This window comes from Balaenoptera acutorostrata, chromosome X (genome assembly GCF_949987535.1).
Source record: "Balaenoptera acutorostrata chromosome X, mBalAcu1.1, whole genome shotgun sequence".
Taxonomy (NCBI): domain Eukaryota; kingdom Metazoa; phylum Chordata; class Mammalia; order Artiodactyla; family Balaenopteridae; genus Balaenoptera; species Balaenoptera acutorostrata.
Window position 1 is genome coordinate 43,628,512 of NC_080085.1, and position 27,142 is coordinate 43,655,653.

Consider the following 27,142-nt stretch of genomic DNA (forward strand, 5'->3'; position numbering starts at 1 on the left):
AATGCAAATCAAAACTACAGTGAGGTATCACCTCACACCGGTGAGAATGGCCATCATCAAAAAATCTACAAACAATAAATGCTGGAGAGGGTGTGGAGAAAAGGGAACCCTCTTGCACTGTTGGTGGGAATGTAAATTGATACAGCCACTATGGAGAACAGTATGCAGGGTCCATAAAAAACTAAAAATAGAACTCCGTATGACCCAGCAATCCCTCTGCTGGGCATATACCCTGAGGAAACCATAATTCAAAAAGAGTCAGCCATAAAAAGAAACGAAATTGAGTTATTTGTAGTGAGGTGGATGGACCTAGAGTCTGTCATACAGAGTGAAGTAAGTCAGAAAGAGCAAAACAAATACTGTATGCTAACACATATATATGGAATCTAAGGGGGAAAAAAGAAGGTCATGAAGAACCTAGGGGTAAGATGGGAATAAAGACACAGACCTACTAGAGAATGGACTTGAGGATATGGGGAGGGGGAAGGGTAAACTGTGACAAAGTGAGAGAGTGGCATGGACATATATACACTACCAAACGTTAAATAGATAGCTAATGGGAGGCAGCCACATAGCACAGGGAGATCAGCTCGATGGTTTGTGACCATCTAGAGGGGTGGGATAGGGAGGGTGGGAGGGAGGGAGACGCGAGAGGGAAGAGATATGGGAACATATGTATATGTATGGCTGATTCACTTTGTTGTAAAGCAGAAACTGATACACCATTGTAAAGCAATTATACTCCAATAAAGATGTTAAAAAAAAAAGTCATGTACCACAATGTTCATTGCAGCTCTATTTGCAATAGCCAGGACATGGAAGCAACCTAAGTGTCCATTGACAGATGAATGGATAAAGAAGTTGTGGCACTTATATACAGGGGAATATTACTCAGCCTTAAAAAGAAATGAAATTGAGTTGTTTGTAGTGAGATGGATGGACCTAGAGTCTGTCTAACAGAGTGAAGTAAGTCAGAAAGAGAAAAACAAATACCATATGCTAAAACATATATATGGAATCTAAAAAAAAAAAAAGGTTCTGAAGAACCTAGGGACAGGACAGGAATAAAGATGCAGCCGTAGAGAATGGACTTGAGGACATGGGGAGCGGGAAGGGTAAGCTGGGATGCAGTGAGAGAATAGCATTGACATATATACACTACCAAATATAAAATAGATAGCTAGTGGGAAGCAGCTGCATTCCAGAGGGAGATCAGCTTGGTGCTTTGTGACCACCTAGATGGGTGGGATAGGGAGATTGGTAGGTTGATGTAAGAGGGAGGGGATATGGGGATATATCTATACATATAGCTGATTCACTTTGTTATACAGCAGAAAGTAACACAACATTGTAAAGCAATTATACTCCCATAAAGATGTTAAAAATATAATTTGGGCAGTATTCCCTTCTCTTCTCTTTTCTGGAAGAGATGTGTAGAATTGATGTTATTTATTCTTTAAATGTTTGGTAGAATTTGCAAGTGAAACCATCTGGGCCTGAAGTTTTTTCTTTTCTCTGAAGAATTTTATCGAAGAATATAATTTCTTTAATAGTTATGAGATTATTCAAGTTATCTATTCATGTCACATGACATTTGGAAGTTTGTGGTTTTCAAAGAATTGGTCCTTTCATTTAAGTTGTTGTATTTATGTTCATAGCATTTCCTCATTATGCTGTCTTTCATTCTTGATATTTGGTAATCTGTGTCTTCTCTCTTTTTGTTTATCAGTCTTTCTAGGAGTTTATCATTTTTATTGATATTTGCAAAGAACCAGGTTTTCCTTTCATTTGTTTTCTCTGTTTTTCTGTTTTTAGTTTTATTGATATCTACTCTAATTTTTATCGTTTCCTTTTTCTTGCTTTGGGTTTAATTTGCTCTTCTTTTCGTAGTTTGAGCTGGAAGATTAGATTATTGACTTCAGACTTTTCTTCTTTCCCTTTAAAAAATTTTTTTTAAATTTTTTAAATTTTTTCACACACACACACACTGTACTTTATTTTTACAAGAGATAAATAAACTGACACCAAGCATTATAAATGGATGACCACAACAAAAGCAACAATGATTGCAATTACCAAACATGAAACACACTCATACTATGTCATATTATTGACATTCAGTCCAGTAATCCTCCACTGTAAGAGCTCCTTTACTTTGCAGTGCAAATTGATTTGTATATTTTTTGCCTCTGAGTCCTTGTGGAATTTTTTTTTTTATTCAAACAGAAAGTCACAAAAATTATAATCATCCTCATCAGTTCACTCAGTCCCATGTAATTAATTTTTTTTCATCTTCATCTTTTGTTAGCACTTTTATGAATTCATCAGTTTTCCATTAGAGTTCTGAAAATGCTTATTCATTCAGTTCAGCAGTATAGTCAGTTACCAGAAACCTGTACTTGTCAGAGTCTTTTCCATGAATTCCTTGAAGATGAAACCCTTTTATAGGAACATTTTTGCAAAAGCATCAGAGTACACCCAGAACTGTCTGTAAATGACAAATGACTTAAAAATGACCACGGTTAAAGATTTGATGAAAGTTCATAATAATGGAATTGACAAGGAAATTTAGTTATTTCTGAGATATACATTTTAAAGTAATAACTAGAATTATGACTTATAACATTATACCAGAACATATAAGATTTTTAGAAATTTCATGTAATGTCTGAAACATTTATATTAACATATGTCCATACAAAGAACCCAAAGAAAGTTTAGTATTAGTTGTTTTTTTTGTTGGTTTGTTTGATTTTTTATAGTGCAAGTTCTTATTAGTCATCAATTGTATACAATCAGTATACACATGTACACATGTACACATGTACACAATCAGTATACACATGTCAATCCCAATTGCCCAATTCAGCACTCCACCATCCCCAACCGTTGCACCGCGGTTTTCCCCCCTTGGTGTCCATACGTTTGTTCTCTACATCTGTGTCTCAACTTCTGACCTGCAAGCAGGTTCATCTGTACCATTTTTCTAGGTTCCACATACATGCGTTAATATATATTTGTTTTTCTCTTTCTGACTTCACTCTGTATGACAGTCTCTAGATCCATCCACATTTCAACAAATGACTCAATTTCATTCGTTTTTATGGCTGAGTAATATTCCATTGTATATGTGTACCACAACTTCTTTATCCATTCATCTGTCGATGGGCATTTAGGTTGCTTCCATGACCTGGCTATTGTAAATAGTACTGCAATGAACATTCGGGTGCATGTGTCTTTTTGAATTATGGTTTTCGCTGGGTATATGCCCAGTAGTAGGATTGCTGGGTCATATGGTAGTTCTATTTGTAGTTTTTTAAGGAACCTCCATACTGTTCTCCATAGTGGCTGTATCGTTTACATTCCCACCAACAGTGCAAGAGGGTTCCCTTTTCTCCACACCCTCTCCAGCATTTATTGTTTGTAGATTTTCTGATGATGCCCATTCTAACTGGTGTGAGGTGATACCTCAGTGTAGTTTTGATTTGCGTTTCTCTAATAATTAGTGATTTTGAGCAGCTTTTCATGTGCTTCTTGGCCATCTGTATGTCTTCTTTGGAGAAATGTCTATTTAGGTCTTCTGCCCATTTTTGGATTGGGTTGTTTGTTTCTTTAATGTTGAGCTGCATGAGCTGTTTATATAGTTTGGAGATTAATCCTTTGTCCGTTGCTTCATTTGCAAATATTTTCTCCCATTCTGAGGGTTGTCTTTTCGTCTTGTTTATGGTTTCCTTTGCTGTGCAAAAGCTTTTAAGTTTCATTAGGTCCCATTGGTTTATTTTTGTTTTTATTTCCATTACTCTAGGAGGTGGATCCAAAAAGATCTTGCTGTGATTTATGTCAAAGAGTGTTCTTCCTATGTTTTCCTCTAAGAGTTTGATAGTGTCTGGTCTTACATTTAGGTCTCGAATCCGTTTTGAGTTTATTTTTGTGTATGGTGTTAGGGAGTGTTCTAATTTCATTCTTTTACATGTAGCTGTCCAGTTTTCCCAGCACGACCTATTGAAGAGACTGTCATTTCTCCATTGTATGTCTTTGCCTCCTTTGTCATAGATTAGTTGACCATACGAGCGTAGGTTAATCTCTGGGCTTTCTATCTTGTTCCGTTGATCTATGTTTCTGTTTTTGTGCCAGTATCATATTGTCTTGATTACTGTAGCTTTGTAGTATAGTCGTATAGTCTGAAGTCAGGGCGTCTGATTCCTCCAGCTCCGTTTTTTTCCCTCAAGACTGCTTTTGCTATTAGGGGTCTTTTGTGTCTCCATACAAATTTTAAGATGATTTGTTCCAGTTCTGTAAAAAATGCCATTGGTAATTTGATAGCGATTACACTGAATCTGTAGTTTGCTTTGGGGAGTACAGTCATTTTCACAATATTGATTCTTCCAATCCAAGAACATGGAATATCTCTCCATCGGTTGATACCATCTTTAATTTCTTTCATCAGTGTCTTATAGTTTTCTGCATACAGGTCTTTTGTCTCCCTAGGTAGGTTTATTCCTAGGTATTTTATTCTTTTTGTTGCAGTGGTAAATGGGAGTGTTTCCATAATTTCTGTTTCAGATTTTTCATCATTAGTGTATAGGAATGCAAGAGATTTCTGTGCATTAATTTTGTATCCTGCAACTTTACCAAATTCATTGATTAGCTCTAGTAGTTTTCTGGTGGCAGTTTTAGGATTCTCTATGTATAGTATCATGTCATCTGCAAACAGTGACAGTTTTACATCTTCCTTTCCAATTTGTATTCCTTTTTCTTCTCTGATTGCTGTGGCTAGGACTTCCAAAACTATGTTGAATAATAGTGGTGAGAGTGGACATCCTTTTCTCATTCCTGATCTTAGGGGAAATGCTTTCAGTTTTTCACCACTGAGAATGATGTTTGCTGTTGGTTTTTTGTATATGGCCTTTATTATGTTGAGGCAGGTTCCCTCTATGCCCACTTTCTGGAGAGTTTTTATCAGAAATAGGTGTTGAATTTTGTCAAAAGCTTTTTCTGCATCTATTGAGATGATCATATGCTTTTTATTCTTCAATTTGTCAATATGGTGTATTACATTGATTGATTTGCATATATTGAAGAATCCTTGCATCCCTGGGATAAATCCCACTTGATCGTGGTGTATGATCCTTTTAATGTGTTGTTGGATTCTGTTTGCTAGTATTTTGTCGAGGATTTTTGCATCTATATTCATCAGTGATATTGGTCTGTAATTTTCTTTTTTTGTAGTGTCTTTGTCTGGTTTTGGTATCAGGGTGATGGTGGCCTCATAGAATGAGTTTGGGAGTGTTCCTTCTTCTGCAATTCTTTGGAAGAGTTTGAGAAGGATGGGTGTTAGCTCTTCTCTAAATGTTTGATAGAATTCACCTGTGGAGCCATCTGGTCCTGGACTTTTGTTTTTTGGAAGATTTTTAATCTTTACTGTCTTCACATTACTTGTGATTGGTCTGTTCATATTTTCTGTTTCTTCCTGGTTCAGTCTTGCAAGGTTATACCTTTCTAAGAATTTGTCCATTTCTTCCAGGTTGTCATTTTATTGGCATAGAGTTGCTTGTAGTAGTCTCTTAGAATGCTTTGTATTTCTGTGGTGTCTGTTGTATCTTCTCCTTTTTCATTTCTAATTTTATTGATTTGCCTCCTCTCCCTCTTTTTCTTGATGAGTCTGGCTAATGGTTTATCAATTTTGTTTATCTTCTCAAAGAACCAGCTTTTAGTTTTATTGACCTTTACTATTGTTTTCTTTGTTTCTATTTCATTTATTTCTGCTCTGATCATTATGATTTCTTTCCTTCTGCTAACTTTGGGTTTTGTTTGTTCTTCTTTCTCTAGTTCCTTTAGGTGTAAGGTTAGATTGGTTGTTTTGAGATTTTTCTTGTTTCTTGAGGTAGGCTTGTATAGCTATAAACTTCCCTCTTAGAACTGCTTTTGCTGCATCCCATAGGTTTTGGATCATTGTGTTTTCATTGTCATTTGTCTCTAGGTTTTTTTTTTGTTTTCCTCTTTGATTTCTTCAGTGATCTCTTGGTTATTTAGTAACGTATTGTTTAGCCTCCATGTATTTGTGTTTTTTACGTTTTTTTCCCTGTAATTCATTTCTAATCTCATAGCGTTGTGGTCAGAAAAGATGCTTGATATGATTTCAGTTTCCTTAAATTTACTGAGGCTTGATTTGTGACCGAAGATGTGATCTATCCTGGAGAATGGTCCGTGCACACTTGAGAAGAAAGTGTAATCTGCTGTTTTGGGATGGAATGTCCTATAAATATCAATTAAATCTATCTGGTCTATTGTGTCATTTAAAGCTTCTGTTTCCTTATTTATTTTCATTTTGGATGATGATCTGTCCATTGGTGTAGGTGAGGTGTTAAAGTCCCCCACTGTTATTGTGTTACTGTCAATTTCCTCTTTTATAGCTGTTAGCAGTTGCCTTATGTATTGAGGTGCTCCTATGTTGGGTGCATATATATTTATATATGTTATATCTTCTTCTTGGATTGATCCCTTGATCATTATGTAGTGTCCTTCCTTGTCTCTTGTAACATTCTTTATTTTAAAGTCTATTTTATCTGATATGAGTATAGCTACTCCAACTTTCTTTTGATTTCCATTTGCATGGAATATCTTTTTCCATCCCCTCACTTTCAGTCTGTATGTGTCCCTGGGTCTGAAGTGGGTCTCTTGTAGACAGCATATATATGGGTCTTGTTTTTGGATCCATTCAGCCAGTCTCTGTCTTTTGGTTGCAGCATTTAATCCATTCACGTTTAAGGTAATTATCGATATTTATGTTCCTGTGAACATTTTCTTAATTGTTTTGGGTTTGTTTTTGTAGGTCCTTTTCTTCTCTCGTGTTTCCCACTTAGAGCAGTTCCTTTAGCATTTGTTGTAGAGCTGGTTTGTTGGTGCTGAATTCTCTTAACTTTTGCTTGTCTGTAAAGCTTTTGATTTCTCCATCAAATCTGAATGAGATCCTTGCCAGGTAGGGTAATGTTGCTTGTAGGTTCTTCCCTTTCATCACTTTAAGTATATCATGCCACTCCCTTCTGGCTTGTAGAGTTTCTGCTGAGCAATCAGCTGTTAACCTTATGGGAGTTCCCTTGTATGTTATTTGTCATTTTTCCCTTGCTGCTTTCAATAATTTTTCTTTGCCTTTTAATTTTTGCCAATTTGATTATTATGTGTCTCGGCGTGTTTCTCCTTGGGTTTATCCTGTATGGGACTTGCTGTGCTTCCTGCACTTGGGTGGCTATTTCCTTTCCCATGTTAGGCAAGTTTTCGACTATAATCTCTTCAAATATTTTCTCGGGTCCTTTCTCTCTCTCTTCTCCTTCTGGGACCCCTATAATGTGAATGTTGTTGCGTTTAATGTTGTCCCAGAGGTCTCTTAGGCTGTCTTCATTTCTTTTCATTCTTTTTTCTTTATTCTGTTCCTCAGCAGTGAATTCCACCATTCTGTCTTCCAGGTCACTTATCCTTTCTTCTGCCTCAGTTATTCTGCTATTGATTCCTTCTAGTGTATTTTTCATTTCAGTTGTTGTATTGTTTTTCTCTGTTTGTTTGTTCTTTAATTCTCCTAGGTCTTTGTTAAACATTTCTTGCATCTTCTTGATCTTTGCCTCCATTATTTTTCCAAGGTCCTCGATCATCTTCACTATCATTATTCTGAATTCTTTTTCTGGAAGGTTGCCTATCTCCCCTTCATTTTGTTGTTTTTCTGGGATTTTATCTTGTTCCTTCATCTGGTACATAGCTCTCTGCCTTTTCATCTGGTCTCTCTTTCTGTGAATGTGGTTTTTGTTCCAGAGGCTGCAGGATTGTAGTTCTTCTTGCTTGTGCTCTCTGCCCTCTGGTGGATGAGTCTTCTTTTCTAATATAAGCATTTAATGCTATAAATTTCTCCCTAAGCACTGCTTTAACAACTTGAATTATTTAGAAGTGTGTTGTTTAATTTCTAACTGTTTGGAGGTTTCACTATTATTTTTCTGTTATTGATTTCTAGTTTAATTCCACTGTGGTCAAAGAAAACACTTTGTATGATTTTAATTCTTTAAAAAAATTTTAGGTTTATCACCTAGGATATGGTCTGTCTTGGTGACATGTTCACTTGAGAAGAATGTGTATTCTGCTGCTGTTGGATGGAGTGAGTGTTCTATAAAATGTCAGATTCAGTTGGTTCATGTTGTTGTTAATTTCCTTATTTTTTTTGTTGATTTTCTGTGCACTAATTCTGTTACTGAGAGAAGAGTACTGAAGTTTTCAAGTATAATTATGATTTTTTCTATTTCTCTTTTCAATTTTGTCATTTTTTTGCTTTGTGTATTTTGAAAATCTGTTGTTAGGAGCATATACATTTAGGATTGTCATGTCTTCTTCATAGTGCTTTGTGACTTGCTTTTTTTCTCATGTAACAATGCTCATGTAACTGCAAATATCTTTCCAGTTAAATTGACATATTTCTACGTCAGTTTTATCAACTGTATAGTATTCTGTTCTTCAACTGTCATTATTTATCCACCCTCCTATTAATGGACATTTAGCTTATTTCCAGATTTTGCTCTTATAATAATAACCCTGTTGTGAACATGCATACATTTGCATTTGTCATAATTGTACTCATGTTTTTCTGGAATAAATTACTAGAAATAGAAGTATTAGATCAAAACAATGCATATTTAAAATTTTTGTGTGTATAGGCAGCTATGCTTCTGAAGTGTCATGCCCATTTGTACATTTACCAGACCTGAATGAAAGTGATTCTTTTCTTATAATCTTAGCAACATAGGATGTTGTATTTTTTGCATTGTGTTAAGTGAAAGTTTTTAATGTATTATTTTGGTTTGATGTACAGGAACATTGGCATTTTAAGTAGTCAGGTCTATCAGTTATTTCTTTTATGATTTTAAGATTTGTTTCTTCCTCAGAAAAGCCTTCTTCAGTCATAATTATATAAATATTTCTCTGAATTTTTTCTAGAACATTTATAGTTTCATGTTCACATTTAAATCTTTATCTGGAATTTATTTTGGTTTTGGTGTCAGCATTTATACACCTTTCCCCCATGATTACCTGGTTATTCTAATACCATTTATTGTTTTTCATTATCCACTGGTTTGAAATGACATCTTTAATTACATATACTTGGATTTGTTTATGGTCTTTTCTATTCTTTGGTATGTTTGTCTATTCTAAAATAAGTAGTATGCCATTTTTATTATTATAGCTTTTAATACATTTATTGCCTCTTTACTAATCTTTTACAAAATATTCATGGTTGTTCTTACACATTAATTTTCCAGGTGAGATGTAGAATAATTTTGTCAAGTTTTCAAAAATAGCCTGTTGTGATTAATTCAGGGAGAATTCACAGATTTCACGATATTGAACTTTCCAAGCAAGTTATGTTGTGTCTATTTCATTAGCAGGTCTTCTTTTACAATTTTAAGTTTTAAAAGATTCTCTTCATATCAGTCTCACTGACTTAAAAATGTTTTTCTTGGGTATTGATGAATTTTTTTTAATGTTATGAGTGTTATCCTTTTTCCTTTAATTTTAAAATCTATTGCTAGTATATTAGGAAAGAAATTGATTTTTTCTGTATTTATTTTGTATTCATTTACTTTGTTGAACTTAGTCATGGTTTATTTAATGTACTCTTGGATTTAGTGTGCTTATACTTTATTTAGAGTTTTTGCTTCTATAATCACAAATAAGATTATAAGTTTTTGGTGAAAAGGATGCTGTCTTTATTAAGTTGGTACCAGGATTACTCTAGCTTATTAATTAATTAATAAGGGAAGTTAATTAGGGAGATTTTCCTATAGTATTAAGTTTAACACAGGAGTTATATTTTCCTAGAAGAACTTGCCCATGAACCCATTGAGGCATGATGCCATTTGTGTGTCATTCTTTGATAAATTTTCTAATAACATTGATGGTTATTGGCCTACTAAGGTTTTATTACTCTTCTTGAGTCATTTTTGTAGTTTATATTTTCCTTAAAAATCATCCATTTCATGGATATTTGCACAGTTATTATTATAGATTGTACATGGTATTCTTTTATAATCCTTTGTAATTATTTCTTTTCTCATTCAAAATGTTGTGTGTGATGTATTGTCTCTCTCCCATGTGCTTGCATGCATGTATACACTCTTTTCCTCAATTTTCCTGATAAAAGATTCATTCAGTCCTCTGGTCAAAGAACCAGCTCATGGGTAAATGTATAACTTTTTCTTTTTAATAAAATTCATTAAATCTTCTTTCATTTTTAAAATTTTATTCTTATTTTATTGAGGTTTATTTTGTTGTTTTTCCCTAGCTTCTTATAATGGATGCTTAGTCTATGTTAATTTTTTCTGACTTCATAATAAAAGCTCCAAAAACTATACATTTTCTTCTAAGTAACAGTTCTGACTACATCCCATTAGTTTTGAAAGATAGTGTTGTAGCTATCTTTTTATCCCCTCAATAATCTGCAATTACAATTTTTATTTTCCCTTTGACCCAGGTTTTGTTTTTTTCTTTAGGAATAATGCTTACCATTTTTTTCAGATGCCTTACTTTTCTGTAGTTCGTTTGGTTTATCCTTTTATTGCCCATTTCTAGGTTTATTGTATTGCCTATTGAGAATGTGACCTGAATGATAATTTCTGCTTTTCTTAGGTTAATGAGATTTTCTTCACAGCTTCAGATATAATGGGTTTTTGTAAAGAATTCACTGATATTTGAAGAAAATATGTATTCTCCTTAGGGTACAAAGATCATTATATCAATTAATTTTGGCTTAATTATTATATAATTTATACACTAATTTCTTTTTTCTGCTTAACTTATCAAAATCTAAGAGCAATGTGGTAACCACCCATAATCATTGTTTAGTTAATTTCTCCTGGCATTTCTTCACCCCCTCTATCTCACCTTAACCACTCTGTCCCATACAGTTTTTTTAAACTACAAAATTAATACATGTTTATAATATGTGTGTATGTATTCATATATATTTGTGTGTGTATGTATGTACAAAAAAACAACCCTTTTACTCTATTCTTATTTCTCAGAGATACCTATAGTTTATTTTTAAAAAATATTTATTTATTTATTTATTTATTTGGCTGCACCGGGTCTTAGTTGTGGCACGTGGGATCTAGTTCCCTGACCAGAGATCAAACCTGGGCCCCCTGCAGTGGGAGCATGGAGTTTAGCCACTGGACCACCAGGGAAGTCCCATAACTATAGTTTAGAGTGTATCTTTCCATATCTTTTTTGTGTGTCTTATCACTTTTATTAAGTTTTTGACTATCCTTTCTTTAAAAATCTTAAATTATATGAATAATACATGAATGCATATACATATATGATATATGCACATATAAAAATACAGCTTTTTACTGAGTGTGGGTTTTTTGGTATTTTTTGTTGTATGAATAGGTCATGCTGTACACGTTGCTCTGCAACTTGTTGTTTTCTCTTAAGAATAAGTCTTACTAATCTTCCCATATAAATATAGATCTACCTCATTGTTTTAAACTGCTACATAATATTCTACCATATGGATATAGTTGTTACTTAGTTAACCAACCCCTTTGGTGGACCTGATCTATTAATTGCCCCTCAAGAAAGATGAGATAATCAGCATACTTTTAGTTTATTTCTTCTTCTATTTTTAGTCAAAACAATCTAGATTTTAAAATCCAGATTATTGTTGTTTAATATATTACCTTCCCTATAAATAATTATTTTTTACACATCTAGATGTATGTCTGTTTTCCTTAATTTTATCTGGTATATTGTGGGTCCTTGCAGTCTAAAGGTTCAGTCTTTGGCTCAGAGAAAATTTTATTTATTATTTCTCTTCTACCTTTTCTCTCATTTTGATTCTGTGTGTGTGTGTGTGTGTGTATCTACAGAATCTATTCTCCTTGGGTCTCAAATTTTCATTCATTATCTTCAACTTTCTTTTACCTCTCAGTTCTGGGAGAATTTCTTAAGGTGGCCTTTGAATCATTGATTTAGTTTTTGTCATAATCTAATATACTGTTCACTGCCTCTATTGCATTTTATTAAAGGAACTGCTTTTTCATTAGAAATCAGTCTTTCTAGATCCTGGAGTGTTCTCTTTTCATAGATTCAGTGTCCTCTGAGATCTTGTTGAGAGTATACTTTTAAAAAGTTTATTCTAGTTCTTTGGAGTGAAAAGGTTTCGTATGTAGACACTTGCTCTGGTTCCTCAGAGCATTTCTCCTTGAAAAATTACTTGTTCTTCTTCGTGTATCTGGTAAATTTTCTCTGTTTATTCATCTTTGTAGAAGATGGTCTTTGAGTATTTGAATTTGGGATGAATTTTGTCATATTTACCTCCTAGTTCAAGATTAAGAGTAATCTTTATATTTCTATAGTTTTGATTGATTTATCACTTCCCTTTTGTTTCTTCCTATCCATTTCCAGGTATGGAAAAGAGTTGTTTTTGAAGAATTGGAAGGATATGCTAGCCAAAGGCAGCCGTGAGGGAGAGAACCTTGCTACTGTGCTAAAGGCTTCTTGTTCTCATTTGGTGTAGCTGCTTGGAATTACCCAGAGCACTGCCACTCTTTTCTACTTGGCACAAAGTTAGGCTCCTCATGTGGAGTCTGATGCTGAGGGGTCAAAAAACCCATATCGTGTGAAGAATAGTTAGAGGAAGTCAAGTTATTTGGTCTAGAATGAAAATGGATAGGAAACATAATAACTGTCCTCAGTAGCTGAGGGGCTGTCACAAGCAGGATTAGACTTGTTCCATGTAGTCCCAAGTGGTAGAATTATGTTAGAAGAGTGTTGTCTCACATTCAAGGAAGGAGGATTGCTGTAACTGACACAGCTGCTCATTTAAATATTTGTTGACTCCAAATTTCAGCCATTCATTCAGATATTACCTACACTTTTTGATGTTACCATTTGCTAACAGTGTGCTGCATGGTTGGCCAGGTGCCTATGTGAGGTGCTGTAAGGAGGCTATACAAGCACTGGCTTTGTCATTTGCTCACAAAGGCACCATCCTCAGAGAACTGCTGCTTTCCATTCTTACACATTTTTTTCTGTAATTATTTGACCTCAATTTTTTGATACTTAGAGGTGATAGTCATTACTCTTCATCTGCATGAATTCTCACCATTTCTTTCTTATGACATTCCTTTGGAAAATGTAGTAGGCAGAATAAAATGTCTGCATCCTGATCCCCAGAACCTGTGAATATGTTAACTTATATGGCAATGGAAAATTAGACTAAGGAATTAAGATTATAATCAGCTGAATTTAAGATAGGGTGATTATCCAGGATTATCCAAGTGGGCCTAATTGTAATCACAAGGGTCCTTAAGTGTGGAAGAGGGAGGCAGAGAGTTATGCAATGTGAGAAAGACTCGGCTGGCTATTGCAGGCTTTGAAGATGGAAGGGACCACAAACGAAGGAATGTGGGCAGCTTCTAGAGGCTAAAAAAAGGATTTTCTACTAGACCCTTCAGAAAGAAACACAGCCCTGCTAACACTTTGATTTTTTTTAGCCCAGCGAGTCCCAAGGACTTATGACCTCCAGATCTGTAAGGTAATGAATCTGTGTTGTTTTAAGCCACTAAGTGTGTGGTAATTTATTACAGAAGCAATAGGAAACTAATAAAGCCAGATTTCTGAGAAGATCCAAGGCCATATCCCAGGAACAGTAAGAATAGCTTCATGGTATTTCTGTTATTCAAAAATGTAATATATCAATTGCTGAACCAATGTATTCAACCATCTTCTGATAATCATTTGTCCATCCAATTATACAACCATTTCTCCATTCAATTATACATCCATTTCTCCATTCAATTATACATCCATTTCTCCAGTGCTTTTTATGGACTTACTTTTTGGTCATCTAGGTTCCAGTCAATAAGAGTAGCCAATACAAAAGTAGGCCCAATGAAGTAAGTGAAGCTTACAGTGAGGGTGATTTCTACTCAGTAGAAGGAAGAATTTTCTGTTAAAACCATTCAAAGAGAAATCAGGTTGTATTTGGAGGTTCTGTGACAGGAACTGAAAAACTATTTGGTGGAGATGTTAAAGAGGGGATTCATGCATTGGACTGTTGCCAAGTCCAAGCTCATTCTGCTTGCTGCACAACAGGCCAATAAATTGGGAGATGAGGGAATAGTGACGTTTATTTGGGAGGCTGGGAGTCCAAGAAGACAGCGAACTAGTGTCCTCGAGAACCATCTTGCTGGGGTCTGGATGCTATTCTCTTTTATAGAACAAAGAGGGCACAGGTGAGGAGGTAAAGTAAAAGGCCATAAACTGTTGCAAATATTTCCTGGTTTCCACCAGATTCTGGAAGGGGGTGTGTTAATTTCTTCTTTCTGGCAGCCATTCATAGGTGGGCTGGGTCAGGATGTTTCCTTTGAGCTGAACAAAGGTATTTTAGTTTAACATTCAGGCCTAGGGGTGGGGACAGGATTACCAGAGATGGGCCATTACGTATACCTTAAACTATAGGCAACATCCCTTTAGTGATTAACTTGTAGCAAAAGCAATAGAATACAAAGGTTAAAGTAAAAGAAACAGATCTAACATGGAGTCAGGTCTGTTATTCCCTATTACAAGGCTAGTATTGATTTTATTGCTTTTGAATCCTAAGAACCTAAGGTGTTGTGAGGAAGAAGCATCACTGAGGATTGTGTAGGACCACTGTGTACAGTGCATATTGTGCTTATGCACAGCTTCCAGCCAAGGTAAAAGCAAGCAATGGAATCCAGCTCATACCCTTACTTGCCAAGCTGTACGTTCTGACTGTGGGGCTGCTATGCACTGAGGCAAGGGCACCTTTTGCTACTTTATATAAAAGTATTGTCTACTTGACAACATGTGTGCCTGCAGGGCTGCATTCACCCAAAGAGACACCTTTTTTCTAATTTGCACAAAGATGCCATATGGGCCAGCACTAACTCTGGGAGTAGGACTATAGGAGATGGTTTCTTGGAGTTGGAGAAGGCAAGAACAAGGATAAATAAGAGAAAGAAGAAAAGGAGGGTTATACTGCTAATGCTTTAATCTCATTCTGGCTTCTTTAGTCCCTCAGCTCACTTACAAATGGTGCTATTGGTACTTGCTCCCAATCCATATAATCTAATAGCATATCTAGTTGGGAAGAGAAACTAATGAGTGAATAAACTAATAAAATGTCTCTATTTCAGAGCCAAATAAACATCTCTTTTGGGAGTTCACTGTATGAGGTAGTGTGCTGGTCTCAGAATATCAATAACTAATGCTGTGGCTGGACTACCCCGTGTGGTTCTTATTATGATAGTGAGACGCCCTGCAGCAATAACTATCAGGAAACTTTGAAAAAATACAGGTTTATTACTTACAGAACCTGGAAATTACACAGCACAGCTGGGGCCACATGGTGAGGTTGAGGTTGGAGGGAGGGAGAGAGAAACACAGAAAGAGAGAGCACACACATGAGCATGCAGACCAGGGGGTTCTGCTTTTACTGGGTCAAGGGGTGGGGGCCTAGAGTTTCTGGAGCTCACTTTTTATTCATTAATTTAAAACATAAGAGCAGGAATTTAAAGCCTGGAAAGAGAAAAAAATCAGTCCAAATGGTCACTTATCAAAACCAACCAAGATCTCTAAAACAAAGAAGCCTCAGTGGGAGGTGGCCTGGCTCTTTATCTAGTCCTGTGGCTGGCACTGTGTTCATTGGAGATAGCCATGCTTGAAGCGGATGCCTCTTTTTCTTTTTTTTTTTTAACATCTTTATTGGAGTATAATTGCTTTACGTTGTTAGTTGCTGCTGTATAACAAAGTGAATCAGCTATACATATATCACCATATCCCCTCCCTGTTGCATATCCCTCCCACATTCCCTATCCCACCCCTCTAGGTGGTCACAAAGCAACGAGCTGATCTCCCTGTGCTATGCGGCTGCTTCCCACTAGCTATCTATTTTACATTTGGTAGTGTATATATGTCCATGCCACTCTCTCACTTCGTCCCAGCTTACCCTTCCCCCTCCCCGTGTACTCAAGTCCATTCTCTACGTCTGCATCTTTATTCCTGTCCTGCCCCTAGGTTCTTCAGAAACATTTTTTTTTTAAGATTCCATATATATGTGTTAGCATACGGTATTTGTTTTTCTCTTTCTGACTTACTTCACTCTGTATGACAGACTCTAACTCCATCCACCTCATTACAAATACCTCCATTTCATTTCTTTTTATGGCTGAGTAATATTCCATTGTATATATGTGCCACATCTTCTTTATCCATTCATCTGTCACTGGACACTTAGGTTGCTTCCATGTCCTGGCTATTGTAAATAGAGCTGCAATGAACATTGTGGTACATGACTCTTTTTGAATTATGGTTTTCTCAGGGTATTTGCCCAGTAGTGGGATTGTTGGGTGGTATGGCAGTTCAATTTTTCATTTTTTAAGGAACCTCCATACTGTTCTCCATAGTGGCTGTATCAATATACATTCTCACCAACAGTGCAAGAGGGTACCCTTTTCTGCACACCCTTTCCAGCATTTATTGTTTGTAGATTTTTTGATGATGGCCATTCTGACCAGTGTGAGGTGATACCTCATTGTAGTTTTGATTTGCATTTCTCTAATGATTAGTGATGTTGAGCATCCTTTCATGTGTTTGTTGGCAATCTGTATATCTTCTTTGGGGAAATGTCTATATAGGTCTTCTGCCCATTTTTGGATTGGGTTGTTTGTTTTTTTGATATTGATCTGCATGAGCTGCTTGTATATTTTGGAGATTAATCCTTTGTCAGTTGCTTCACTTGCACATATATTCTCCCATTCTGAGGGTTGCCTTTTTGTCTTGTTTATTGTTTCCTTTGCTGTGCAAAAGATTTTAAGTTTCATTAGGTCCCATTTGTTTACTTTTGTTTTTATTTCCATTTCTCTAGGGGGTGGGTCAAAAAGGATCTTGCTGTGATTTATGTCATAGAGTATTCTGCCTATGTTTTCCTCTAAGAGTATTATAGTGTCTGGCCTCACATTTAGGTCCTTAATCCATTTTGAGTTTATTTTTGTGTATGGTGTTAAGGAGTGTTCTGATTTCAGTCTTTTACATGCAGCTGTCCAGTTTTCCCAGCACCACTTATTGAAGAGGCTGTCTTTTCTCCATTGTATATACTTGCCTCCTTTATCAAAGATAAGGTGACCATATGTGGATGGGTTTATCTCTGGGCTTTCTATCCTGTTCCATTGATCTATATTTCTGTTTTTGTGTCACTACCATACTGTCTTGATTACTGTAGCTTTGTAGTATAGTCTGAAGTCAGGGAGCCTGATTCCTCCAGCTCCGTTTTTCTTTCTCAAGATTGCTTTGGCTCTTCGGGGTCTTTTGTGTTTCCGTACAAATTGTAAAATTTTTTGTTCTAGTTCTGTGAAAAATGCCATTGGTAATTTGACAGGGATTGCATTGAATCTGTAGATTGCTTTGGGTAGTATACTCATGTTCACAATATTGATTCTTACAATCCAAGAACATGGTGTATCTCTCCAGCTGTTTGTATCATCTTTAATTTCTTTCATCAGTGTCTTATAATTTTCTGCATACAGGTCTTTTTTCTCCCTAGGTAGGTTTGTTCCTAGGTATTTTTTTTTTTCAAACATCTTTATTGAAGTATAATTGCCTTACAATAGTGTGTTAGCATCTGCTTTATAACAAAGTGAATCTGTTATACATATACAATATGTTCCCATTTCTCTTCCCTCTTGCATCTCCCTCCCTCCCACCCTCCCCATCCCACCCCTCTAGGTGGTCACAAAGCACCGAGCTGATCTCCCTGTGCTATGCGGCTGCTTCCCACTAGCTATCTATTTTACATTTGGTAGTGTATATATGTCCATGACACTCTCTTACCCTGTCACATCTCACCCCACCCCCTCCCCATATCCTCAAGTCCATTCTCTAGTAGGTCTGTGTCTTTATTCCCGTCTTGCCACTAGGTTCTTCATGGCCTTTTTTTTTTTTTTTCCCTTAGATTCCATATATATGTGTTAGCATACTGTATTTGTTTTTCTCTTTCTGACTTACTTCACTCTGTATGACAGACTCTAACTCCATCCACCTCATTACAAATACCTCCATTTCATTTCTTTTTATGGCTGAGTAATATTCCATTGTATATATGTGCCACATCTTCTTTATCCATTCATCTGTCACTGGACACTTAGGTTGCTTCCATGTCCTGGCTATTGTAAATAGAGCTGCAATGAACATTGTGGTACATGACTCTTTTTGAATTATGGTTTTCTCAGGGTATTTGCCCAGTAGTGGGATTGTTGGGTGGTATGGCAGTTCAATTTTTCATTTTTTAAGGAACCTCCATACTGTTCTCCATAGTGGCTGTATCAATATACATTCTCACCAACAGTGCAAGAGGGTACCCTTTTCTGCACACCCTTTCCAGCATTTATTGTTTGTAGATTTTTTGATGATGGCCATTCTGACCAGTGTGAGGTGATACCTCATTGTAGTTTTGATTTGCATTTCTCTAATGATTAGTGATGTTGAGCATCCTTTCATGTGTTTGTTGGCAATCTGTATATCTTCTTTGGGGAAATGTCTATATAGGTCTTCTGCCCATTTTTGGATTGGGTTGTTTGTTTTTTTGATATTGATCTGCATGAGCTGCTTGTATATTTTGGAGATTAATCCTTTGTCAGTTGCTTCACTTGCACATATATTCTCCCATTCTGAGGGTTGCCTTTTTGTCTTGTTTATTGTTTCCTTTGCTGTGCAAAAGATTTTAAGTTTCATTAGGTCCCATTTGTTTACTTTTGTTTTTATTTCCATTTCTCTAGGGGGTGGGTCAAAAAGGATCTTGCTGTGATTTATGTCATAGAGTATTCTGCCTATGTTTTCCTCTAAGAGTATTATAGTGTCTGGCCTCACATTTAGGTCCTTAATCCATTTTGAGTTTATTTTTGTGTATGGTGTTAAGGAGTGTTCTGATTTCAGTCTTTTACATGCAGCTGTCCAGTTTTCCCAGCACCACTTATTGAAGAGGCTGTCTTTTCTCCATTGTATATACTTGCCTCCTTTATCAAAGATAAGGTGACCATATGTGGATGGGTTTATCTCTGGGCTTTCTATCCTGTTCCATTGATCTATATTTCTGTTTTTGTGTCACTACCATACTGTCTTGATTACTGTAGCTTTGTAGTATAGTCTGAAGTCAGGGAGCCTGATTCCTCCAGCTCCGTTTTTCTTTCTCAAGATTGCTTTGGCTCTTCGGGGTCTTTTGTGTTTCCGTACAAATTGTAAAATTTTTTGTTCTAGTTCTGTGAAAAATGCCATTGGTAATTTGACAGGGATTGCATTGAATCTGTAGATTGCTTTGGGTAGTATACTCATGTTCACAATATTGATTCTTACAATCCAAGAACATGGTGTATCTCTCCAGCTGTTTGTATCATCTTTAATTTCTTTCATCAGTGTCTTATAATTTTCTGCATACAGGTCTTTTTTCTCCCTAGGTAGGTTTGTTCCTAGGTATTTTATTCTTTTTGTTGCAATGGTAAATGGGAGTGTTTTCCTAATTTCACTTTCAGATTTTTCATCATTAGTGTATAGGAATGCAAGAGATTGCTGTGCATTAATTTTGTATCCTGCTACTTTACCAAATTTATTGATTAGCTCTACTAGTTTTCTGGTAGCATCTTTAGGATTCTCTATGTATAGTATCATGTCATCTGCAAACAGTGACAGCTTTACTTCTTCTTTTCCAATTTGGATTCCTTTTATTTCTTTTTCTTCTCTGATTGCTGTGGCTAAAACTTCCAGAGCTATGTTGAATAATAGTGGTGAGAGTGGGCAACCTTGTCTTGTTGCTGATCTTAGTGGAAATGGTTTCAGTTTTTCACCATTGAGAACGATGTGGGCTATGGGTTTGTCATATATGGCCTTTGTTGAGGTAAGTTCTCTCTATGCCTACTTTCTGGAGAGTTTTTATCATACATGGGTACTGAATTTTATCGAAAGGTGTTCTGCATCTATTGAGAATATCGTATGCTTTTTATTCTTCAGTTTGTTAATATGGTGTATTACATTGTTTGATTTGCATATATTGAAGAATCCTTGCACTCCTGGGATAAACCCTACTTAATCATGGTGTATGATAGTTTTAATGTGCTGCTGGATTTTGTTTACTAGCATTTTGTTGAGGATTTTTGCATCTATGTTCATCAGTGATATTGCCCTATAGTTTTCTGTTTTTTTTGACATCTTTGTCTGGTTTTGGTGTCAAGGTTATGGTGGCCTCGTAGAATGAGTTTGGGAGTGTTCCTCCTTCTGCTATATTTTGGAAGAGTTTGAGAAGGATAGGTGTTAGCTTTTCTCTAAATGTTTGATAGAATTCGCCTGTGAAGCCGTCTGGTCCTGGGCTTTTGTTTGTTGGAAGATTTTTAATCACAGTCTCAATTTCAGTGCTTGTGATTAGTCTGTTTATATTTTCTATTTCTTTCTGGTTCAGTCTCGGAAGGTTGTGCTTTAATAAGAATTTGTCCATTTCTTCCAGGTTGTCCATTTTATTGGCATATAGTTGCTTGTAGTAATCTCTCATGATCCTTTGTATTTCTGCACTGTCAGTGGTTACTTCTCCTTTTTCATTTCTAATTCTATTGATTTGAGTCTCCTCCCTTTTTTTCTTGATGAGTCTGGCTAGTGGTTTATCAGTTTTGTTTGTCTTCTCAAAGAACCAGCTTTTAGTTTTACTGATCTTTGATATTGTTTCCTTAATTTCTTTTTCATTTATTTCTGACCTGATCTTTATGATTTCTTTCCTTCTGCTAACATTGGGGTTTTTTTGTTCTTCTTTCTCGAATTGCTTTAGGTATAAGGTTAGGTTGTTTATTTGAGATGTTTCTTGTTTCTTGAGGTAGGATTGTATTGCTGTAAGCTTCCCTCTTAGAACTGCTTTTGCTGCATCCCATAGATTTTGGGCCATCATGTTTTCATTGGCATTTGTTTCTAGGTATTATTTGATTTCCTATTTGATTTCTTCAGTGATCTCTTGGTTATTTAGTAGTGTATTGTTTAGCCTCCACGTGTTTGTATTTTTTACAGTTTTTTTTCCCTGTAGTTGATATCTAGTCTCATAACGTTGTGGTTGGAAAAGATATTTGATATGATTTCAATTTTCTTGAATTTACCAAGAGTTGATTTGTGACCCAAGATATGATCTATCCTGGAGAATGTTTCATGAGCACTTGAGGAGAAAGTGTATTCTGATGTTTTTGGATGGAATGTCCTATAAATATCAATTAATTCCATCTTGTTTAATGTATTATTTAAAGCTTGTGTTTCCTTATTTATTTTCATTTTGTGTCATCTGTCCATTGGTGAAAGTGGGGTGTTAAAGTCCCCTACTATGATTGTGTTACTGTTGATTTCCCCTTTTATGGCTGTTAGTATTTGCCTTATGTTTTGAGGTGCTCCTATGTTGGGCGCATAAATTTTACGATTGTTATATCTTCTTCTTGGATTGATCCCTTGATCATTATGTAGTGTCCTTCTTTGTCTCTTGTAATAGTCTTTATTTTAAGTCTATTTTTTCTGATATGAGAATTGCTACTCCAGCTTTCTTTTGATTTCCATTTGCGTGGAATATCTTTTTCCATCCCCCTCACTTTCAGTCTGTTTGTGTCCCTAGTTCTGAAATGGGTCTCTTGTAGACAGCCTATATACAGGTCTTGTTTTTGTATCCATTCAGCCAGTCTGTCTTTTGGTGGGAGCATTTCATCCATTTACCTTTAAGGTAATTATCGATATTTATGTTCCTATTACCATTTTCTTAATTGTTTTTGGTTTGTTATTGTAGGTCTTTTTCTTCTCTTGTGTTTCCTGCCTAGAGAAGTTCCTTTAGCATTTGTTGTAAAGCTGGTTTGGTGGTGCTGAATTCTCTTAAGTTTTGCTTTTCTGTAAAGGTTTTAATTTCTCTGTCAAACCTGAATGAGATCCTTGCTGGGTAGAGTAATCTTCATTGTAGGCTTTCCCCTTTCATCACTTTAAATATGTCCTGCCACTCCCTTCTGTCTTGCAGCGTTTCTGCTGAAAGATCAGCTGTTAACCTTATGGGGATTCCCTTGTATTTTATTTGTTGCTTTCCCTGCTGCTTTTAATATTTTTTCTTCGTATTTAATTTTTTATAGTTTGATTAGTATGTTTCTTGGCATGTTTCTCCTTGGATTTATCCTGTATGGGACTCTCTGCACTTCCTAGACGTGATTGACTATTTCCTTTCCCATATTAGGGAAGTTTTCAACTGTAATCTCTTCAAATATTTTCTCAGTCCCTTTCTTTTTCTCTTCTTCTTCTGGGACCCCTATATTTCGAGTGTTGGTGCATTTAATGTTGTCCCAGAGGTCTCTGAGACTGTCCTCAATTCTTTTCATTCTTTTTTCTTTATTCTGCTCTGCTCTAGTTATTTCCACTATTTTATCTTCCAGGTCACTTATCCATTCTTCTGCCTCAGTTATTCTGCTATTGATTCCTGCTAGATAATTTTTAATTTCATTTATTGTGTTGTTCATCATTGTTTGTTTGCTCTTTAGTTCTTCTAGGTCCTTGTTAAACGTTTCTTGTATTTTCTCCATTTTGTTTCCAAGATTGTTCATCTTTACTCTCATTATTCTGAATTCTTTTTCAGGTAGACTGCCTATTTCCTCTTCATTCCCAAAGTCCACCACCTCAATTTTGGAGTGATTTGTTGTCTATTTAGGTGTTCCAGAGATGCAGAGATGCATCAAGTTGATTGTGGATGTTTAATCCGCTGCTTCTGAGGCTGCAAAGAGAAAGTTCCTTTTCTCTTCTTTGTTTGCACAGCTCCTGGGGCTCAGCCTCGGATTTGGCCCTGCCTCTGCCTGTAGGTTGCCCTCTGATGTCGACAGGAGGGGGTTAAAGGAGTGGCTGATTAGGGGGCTCTGCCTCACTCAGGCTGGGGGGGAGGGAGGTGTATAGAAGGCGGGGTGATCCTGTGGAGGCAGAGGCCTGAGTGACGTTGCAACAGCCTGAGGCATGCTTTGTGTTCTCCTGGGGAAGTTGTCCCTGGATCACAGGACACTGGCAGTGGCGGGCTGCACAGGCTCCTGGGAGGGAAGGTGTGGATAGTGACCTGTGCTTGCACACAGGAGTTTTTGTGGCTGCAGCAGCAGCGTTAGCGTTTCATGCCCATCTCTGTTGTCTGCGCTGCTAACGGGCGGTTTGCGCCCATCTCTGAAGCTCTTTTAAGCAGTGTTCTGAATCTCCTCTCCTCGTGCACCCTGAAACAATGGTCTCTTGCCCCTTAGGCAGTTCCAGACTTTTTTCCGGACTCCCTCCCGGCTAGCTGTGGCGCACTAGCCCCCTTCAGGCTGTGTTCCCTCAGCCAACCCCAGTCCTCTCCCTGGGATCTGACCTCCGAAGCCCGAGCCTTAGCTCCTAGCCCCCACCCACCCCTGTGGGTGAGTAGAGAAGCATCTCAGGCTGGTGAGTGCTGGTCGGCACTGATCCTCTGTGCGGGGATCTCTCTGGTTTGCCCTCCGCACCCCTGTTGCTGCGCTCTCCTCCGTGGCTCTGAAGCGTCGCCCCCACCCACCCACACCCCGTCTCCGCCAGTGAAGGGGCTTCCTAGTGTGTGGAAACTTTTCCTCCTTCACGGCTCCCTCCCAGAGGTGCAGGTCCCGTCCCTATTCTTTTGTCTCTGTTTTTTCTTTTTTCTGTTGCCCTACCCAGGTACGTGGGGAATTTCTTGCCTTTTCGGAAGTCTGAGGTCTTCTGCCAGCATTCAGTAGCTGTTCTGCAGGAGTTGTTCCACATGTAGATGTATGTTTGATGTATTTGTGGGGAGGAAGGTGATCTCCACGTCTTACTCCTCTGCCATCTTGAAGATGTCTCCCTATTATCTGGATGCCTCTTTGAAGTGGATGCTTTGGCAATCAAAGCTTAAGTCAGGCACTTACATTACAAAAAGTCAACCTTCAAGGTTTACACTATAAAGTAGCAAATGGGGAAAGCAAGAACCTAAGTTTTGGAGATGAAAGAGGGAGGGTGTGTTCACTCAAGGTGCTCATAGAGAAGGCAGAGCATCTCCCTCTGATGTAAGATTGGTCACTTACCCAAATGTGTAGGGATAGATAATGCCAGGGTCCTCAAAGGCACTAGAGATATAGCCAGGCCCCTAACTGAATCAGTTCTTGCATTCATAGCAGAGTTTCAGCTGGCCAGGCCTGGTAGCACCACTGTCCTCAATACCACAGACCAGGTAGTTACACCTATCTGGATGTGCCTTTGGAGTTGGACAATATGTGGATTCCTGCCCTGTTTGTGTGTTCCTCCAGATGACCTTTGAGATGAGTCATGAGACCCTATACTTGGCAGTGAAGCTGGTAGATCACTACCTTATGGAGGTAATATGCAAGAGGGACAAGCTACAACTCCTTGGTTCCACTGCTTTTCTGATTGCAGCAAAATTTGAGGTGAGCCTGAGTCCATAGGACCTGGAGAAAACTAATCAATCGGTTTCTATCCAAGCCAGATATATATGTATGTATGTATGTATGTATGTATGTATGTGCATTTACATATGTATGTATATATGTGTGTATATGCATGCATATGTATAATATGTGTGTGTATATGTATGTGTTGTATACATGTATATACATATATATATGCATGTGTGTACATTCGCATATGTGTATTTGTGTGTATACATTTACATACATGCACACAAATAAGTTTTCCTACCGATTTTTTGTCTTCCTAAGCAGGGAAACTGGTGTTGGGTGCAAATGGTGGTGTATTTGTTTCCTGGCATCAACAAAATTCTCCCTTTTCCTCTTTGAAGATGTGTGTAGGTGGACATATTCCTAGTTAAATGGATTGTTTTTTTTTAAAGCTTCCTTCTGGACCATAATTCTCTGTCCCCACCCCATTTTCTTCTTCCAGCAACTCCACCTCCGTCTAGTGGAGTCTTGAATTGCATATATAAGGAAGCATTTCCAAATCTAGGTGCTGGAGACATTTAAGAGAAAATGGCCTAGTGTAGATGGTAGTGAGTCCAAGTAAATTAGTAATTTTTGAAGTAGCAGTATAAAAGCAAATAGCTGGCCTTTCCTTCATAACCATATCCATCTAACTACTTTATCTGAGTCTTTCCTCTTCCTTACATGCTAAATGATTTTGTTCTACTCTCATTTTTCCTTCAGATAGGCTAATAGTATAAAACCTTAGGGTTTAGGAACAGAGAAGTAGCAACTTTTATGAGTACAAAAACCTTTAGAACTGTGGATTTGTTTTTGTGTTCCCTACTCAGCTCTATCCCTAACTAGCTTTCTGCTTCCCTTCTTCACTCTCTCCTTCACTCACTAGCTCCTACCTCCATCAATACCTCCCTCTCTAACTCCACCCCTCCTTTGCTCCTTACTTGCCTCCCTCTCTCGCCACTTCTGGCCCTCACTCCACTTCCGGCCCTCACTGCACTTCCGGCCCTCACTGCACTTCTGCCCTCTCTCCACTTCTGCCCTTGCTCCACTTCCACCCTCGCTCCACTTCTGCCCTGTTCCACTTCTGCCCTTGCTCGGTAGCTCCCTTCCTCCCTCCAGCCTTCTTTCAATCCCTTCCTTGATCCCTCAATCCCTGCTTTGTACACTTGCTCACTCCATGCTGGGCCCCTCCCTCCATCCCACCCACCCACTCTCTGTTGCTCTTTCCAACCCTCCTTTTCTCTATCCTTCTCTTGCTCACTCCCTCCCCTCCTCACTTGATCCCTCCTTCCATGACCTTCTCCCTTCCACCCTGGTTCTATCCCTCACTCCTCCATGCCTTCCCACCCACCTACCCACCCCATCCCGCCTTCCCTCCTACTCCACCCTCCTCTCTTCTACCCTCCCTTCCTGTCCCTTTCCTTTGTTCACTCTCTTCTCTCCTTCTCTAGCTAATGCTCTTCCCTCTGTCACTCCCTCTCTCCCTTCCTCCTCCTTCCCTCTCCTCCCTGTTGCTTCTCTATTACGTGCTCCCCTCCCTCCTCCTTTGCTTCCTCCTCCCCTCCTCCCTCACCCTTCCTTTTCTGATGGTTCCTTCTCTCCCCTCCCTGCTTGCTCCTTCCCTCTGTATCTCCCATCCTTGCTCCATGGTACTCTGGCACCATGACTCCCCCCACCTTAACTTCCTCCCACCCTCCTTCCTTGTCTCCTTCCTTTTTCCTCCTATCTATTCTTCCTTTCTCCCTCTCTCCCTCCCTCCCTCCCTCGTTCTCCCCATTTCCCTCTCTGGCTCACTTCCTTCCCTACTCTCTTGCTCCCTTGTTCCCTTGCTCCCCCTCACTCCCTGTTCCCTCTCTGCTCAGCTCCCTCTCACTCACTTCCTTGGTCACTCCCTCCCACCCACTCATGCTTGTTACCTTCCACCCTCTTTCCCTCCCTGGCTCCTTCTCTCCTTGGTTCTCTCCCTCCTTCCCATCCTCCCTCCCTCCTTCCTGCCCTTGCTCCCTAGCCTCCTCCTTCCCTTTCTTCCTCTTTCCCTTCCTCCTCCCTCACTCTCTCCCTTGTTCCCTGCTTCCCTCTCTAGCTCATTTCCTTCCCTGCTCACTGACTTCCTGGTTCATTCCCTTGCTCCCCTTCCTTTCTCTTTTTATGTCTCTCCGTCTCTCCTCCTCCCTCCACCTACCTAGGGATGTCCTTGTGGCTTAAGCAAGTGTTCCCTGCCTCAGCCTCAAGGGGGTTAAAAAAGCAGCTGGGGGTTCCTGGACAACCAAGAGCAGGAGGGAGGAGTGTGCAAGGTGCTCTCATTAGCAAATTTTGGAACCAGGAGCACCCCTCTTCTGGTTATCAGGACAAAGGACCTCCACTAAGTTTTTTGGGGCAGGGGTGTCTTCCCCTCACAGGATTGAGAAGTACAGAAAGACTTTTGCAAGGGGAGGTATGGAGATGATATGAGAAGAGAAGAAAGGAAGGAGCCACTGGTGAGTAGAGCAGTGGAAGGGAGAGTTTCTTGTCCTGGTCTTGTCACTAGGTTGCTGTGTGACCTTGAGCAAGTCACTTCCTCTCTCTGGGCCTCAATTTCCCTGTCTGCAAACCCAGAGGGTTGGTCCAGTTTGTGATCTGAAAATAGAGGTGTGAGAAGAAGGCTG

The 27,142-nt window shown here is 38.1% G+C and overlaps 1 protein-coding gene across 2 annotated transcripts in view; it reads left to right on the forward strand.

Moving 5' to 3' along the window:
* CCNB3 (cyclin B3) overlaps positions 1 to 27,142 on the forward strand; it is a 113,328-nt gene that overhangs the window by 80,306 nt on the left and 5,880 nt on the right. For both annotated transcript variants that reach the window (XM_057539067.1, XM_057539066.1), the window contains exon 8: positions 24,351 to 24,488. In XM_057539067.1, the coding sequence (XP_057395050.1) occupies positions 24,351 to 24,488 (138 nt within the window). The remainder of the gene's footprint in view (positions 1 to 24,350; positions 24,489 to 27,142) is intronic.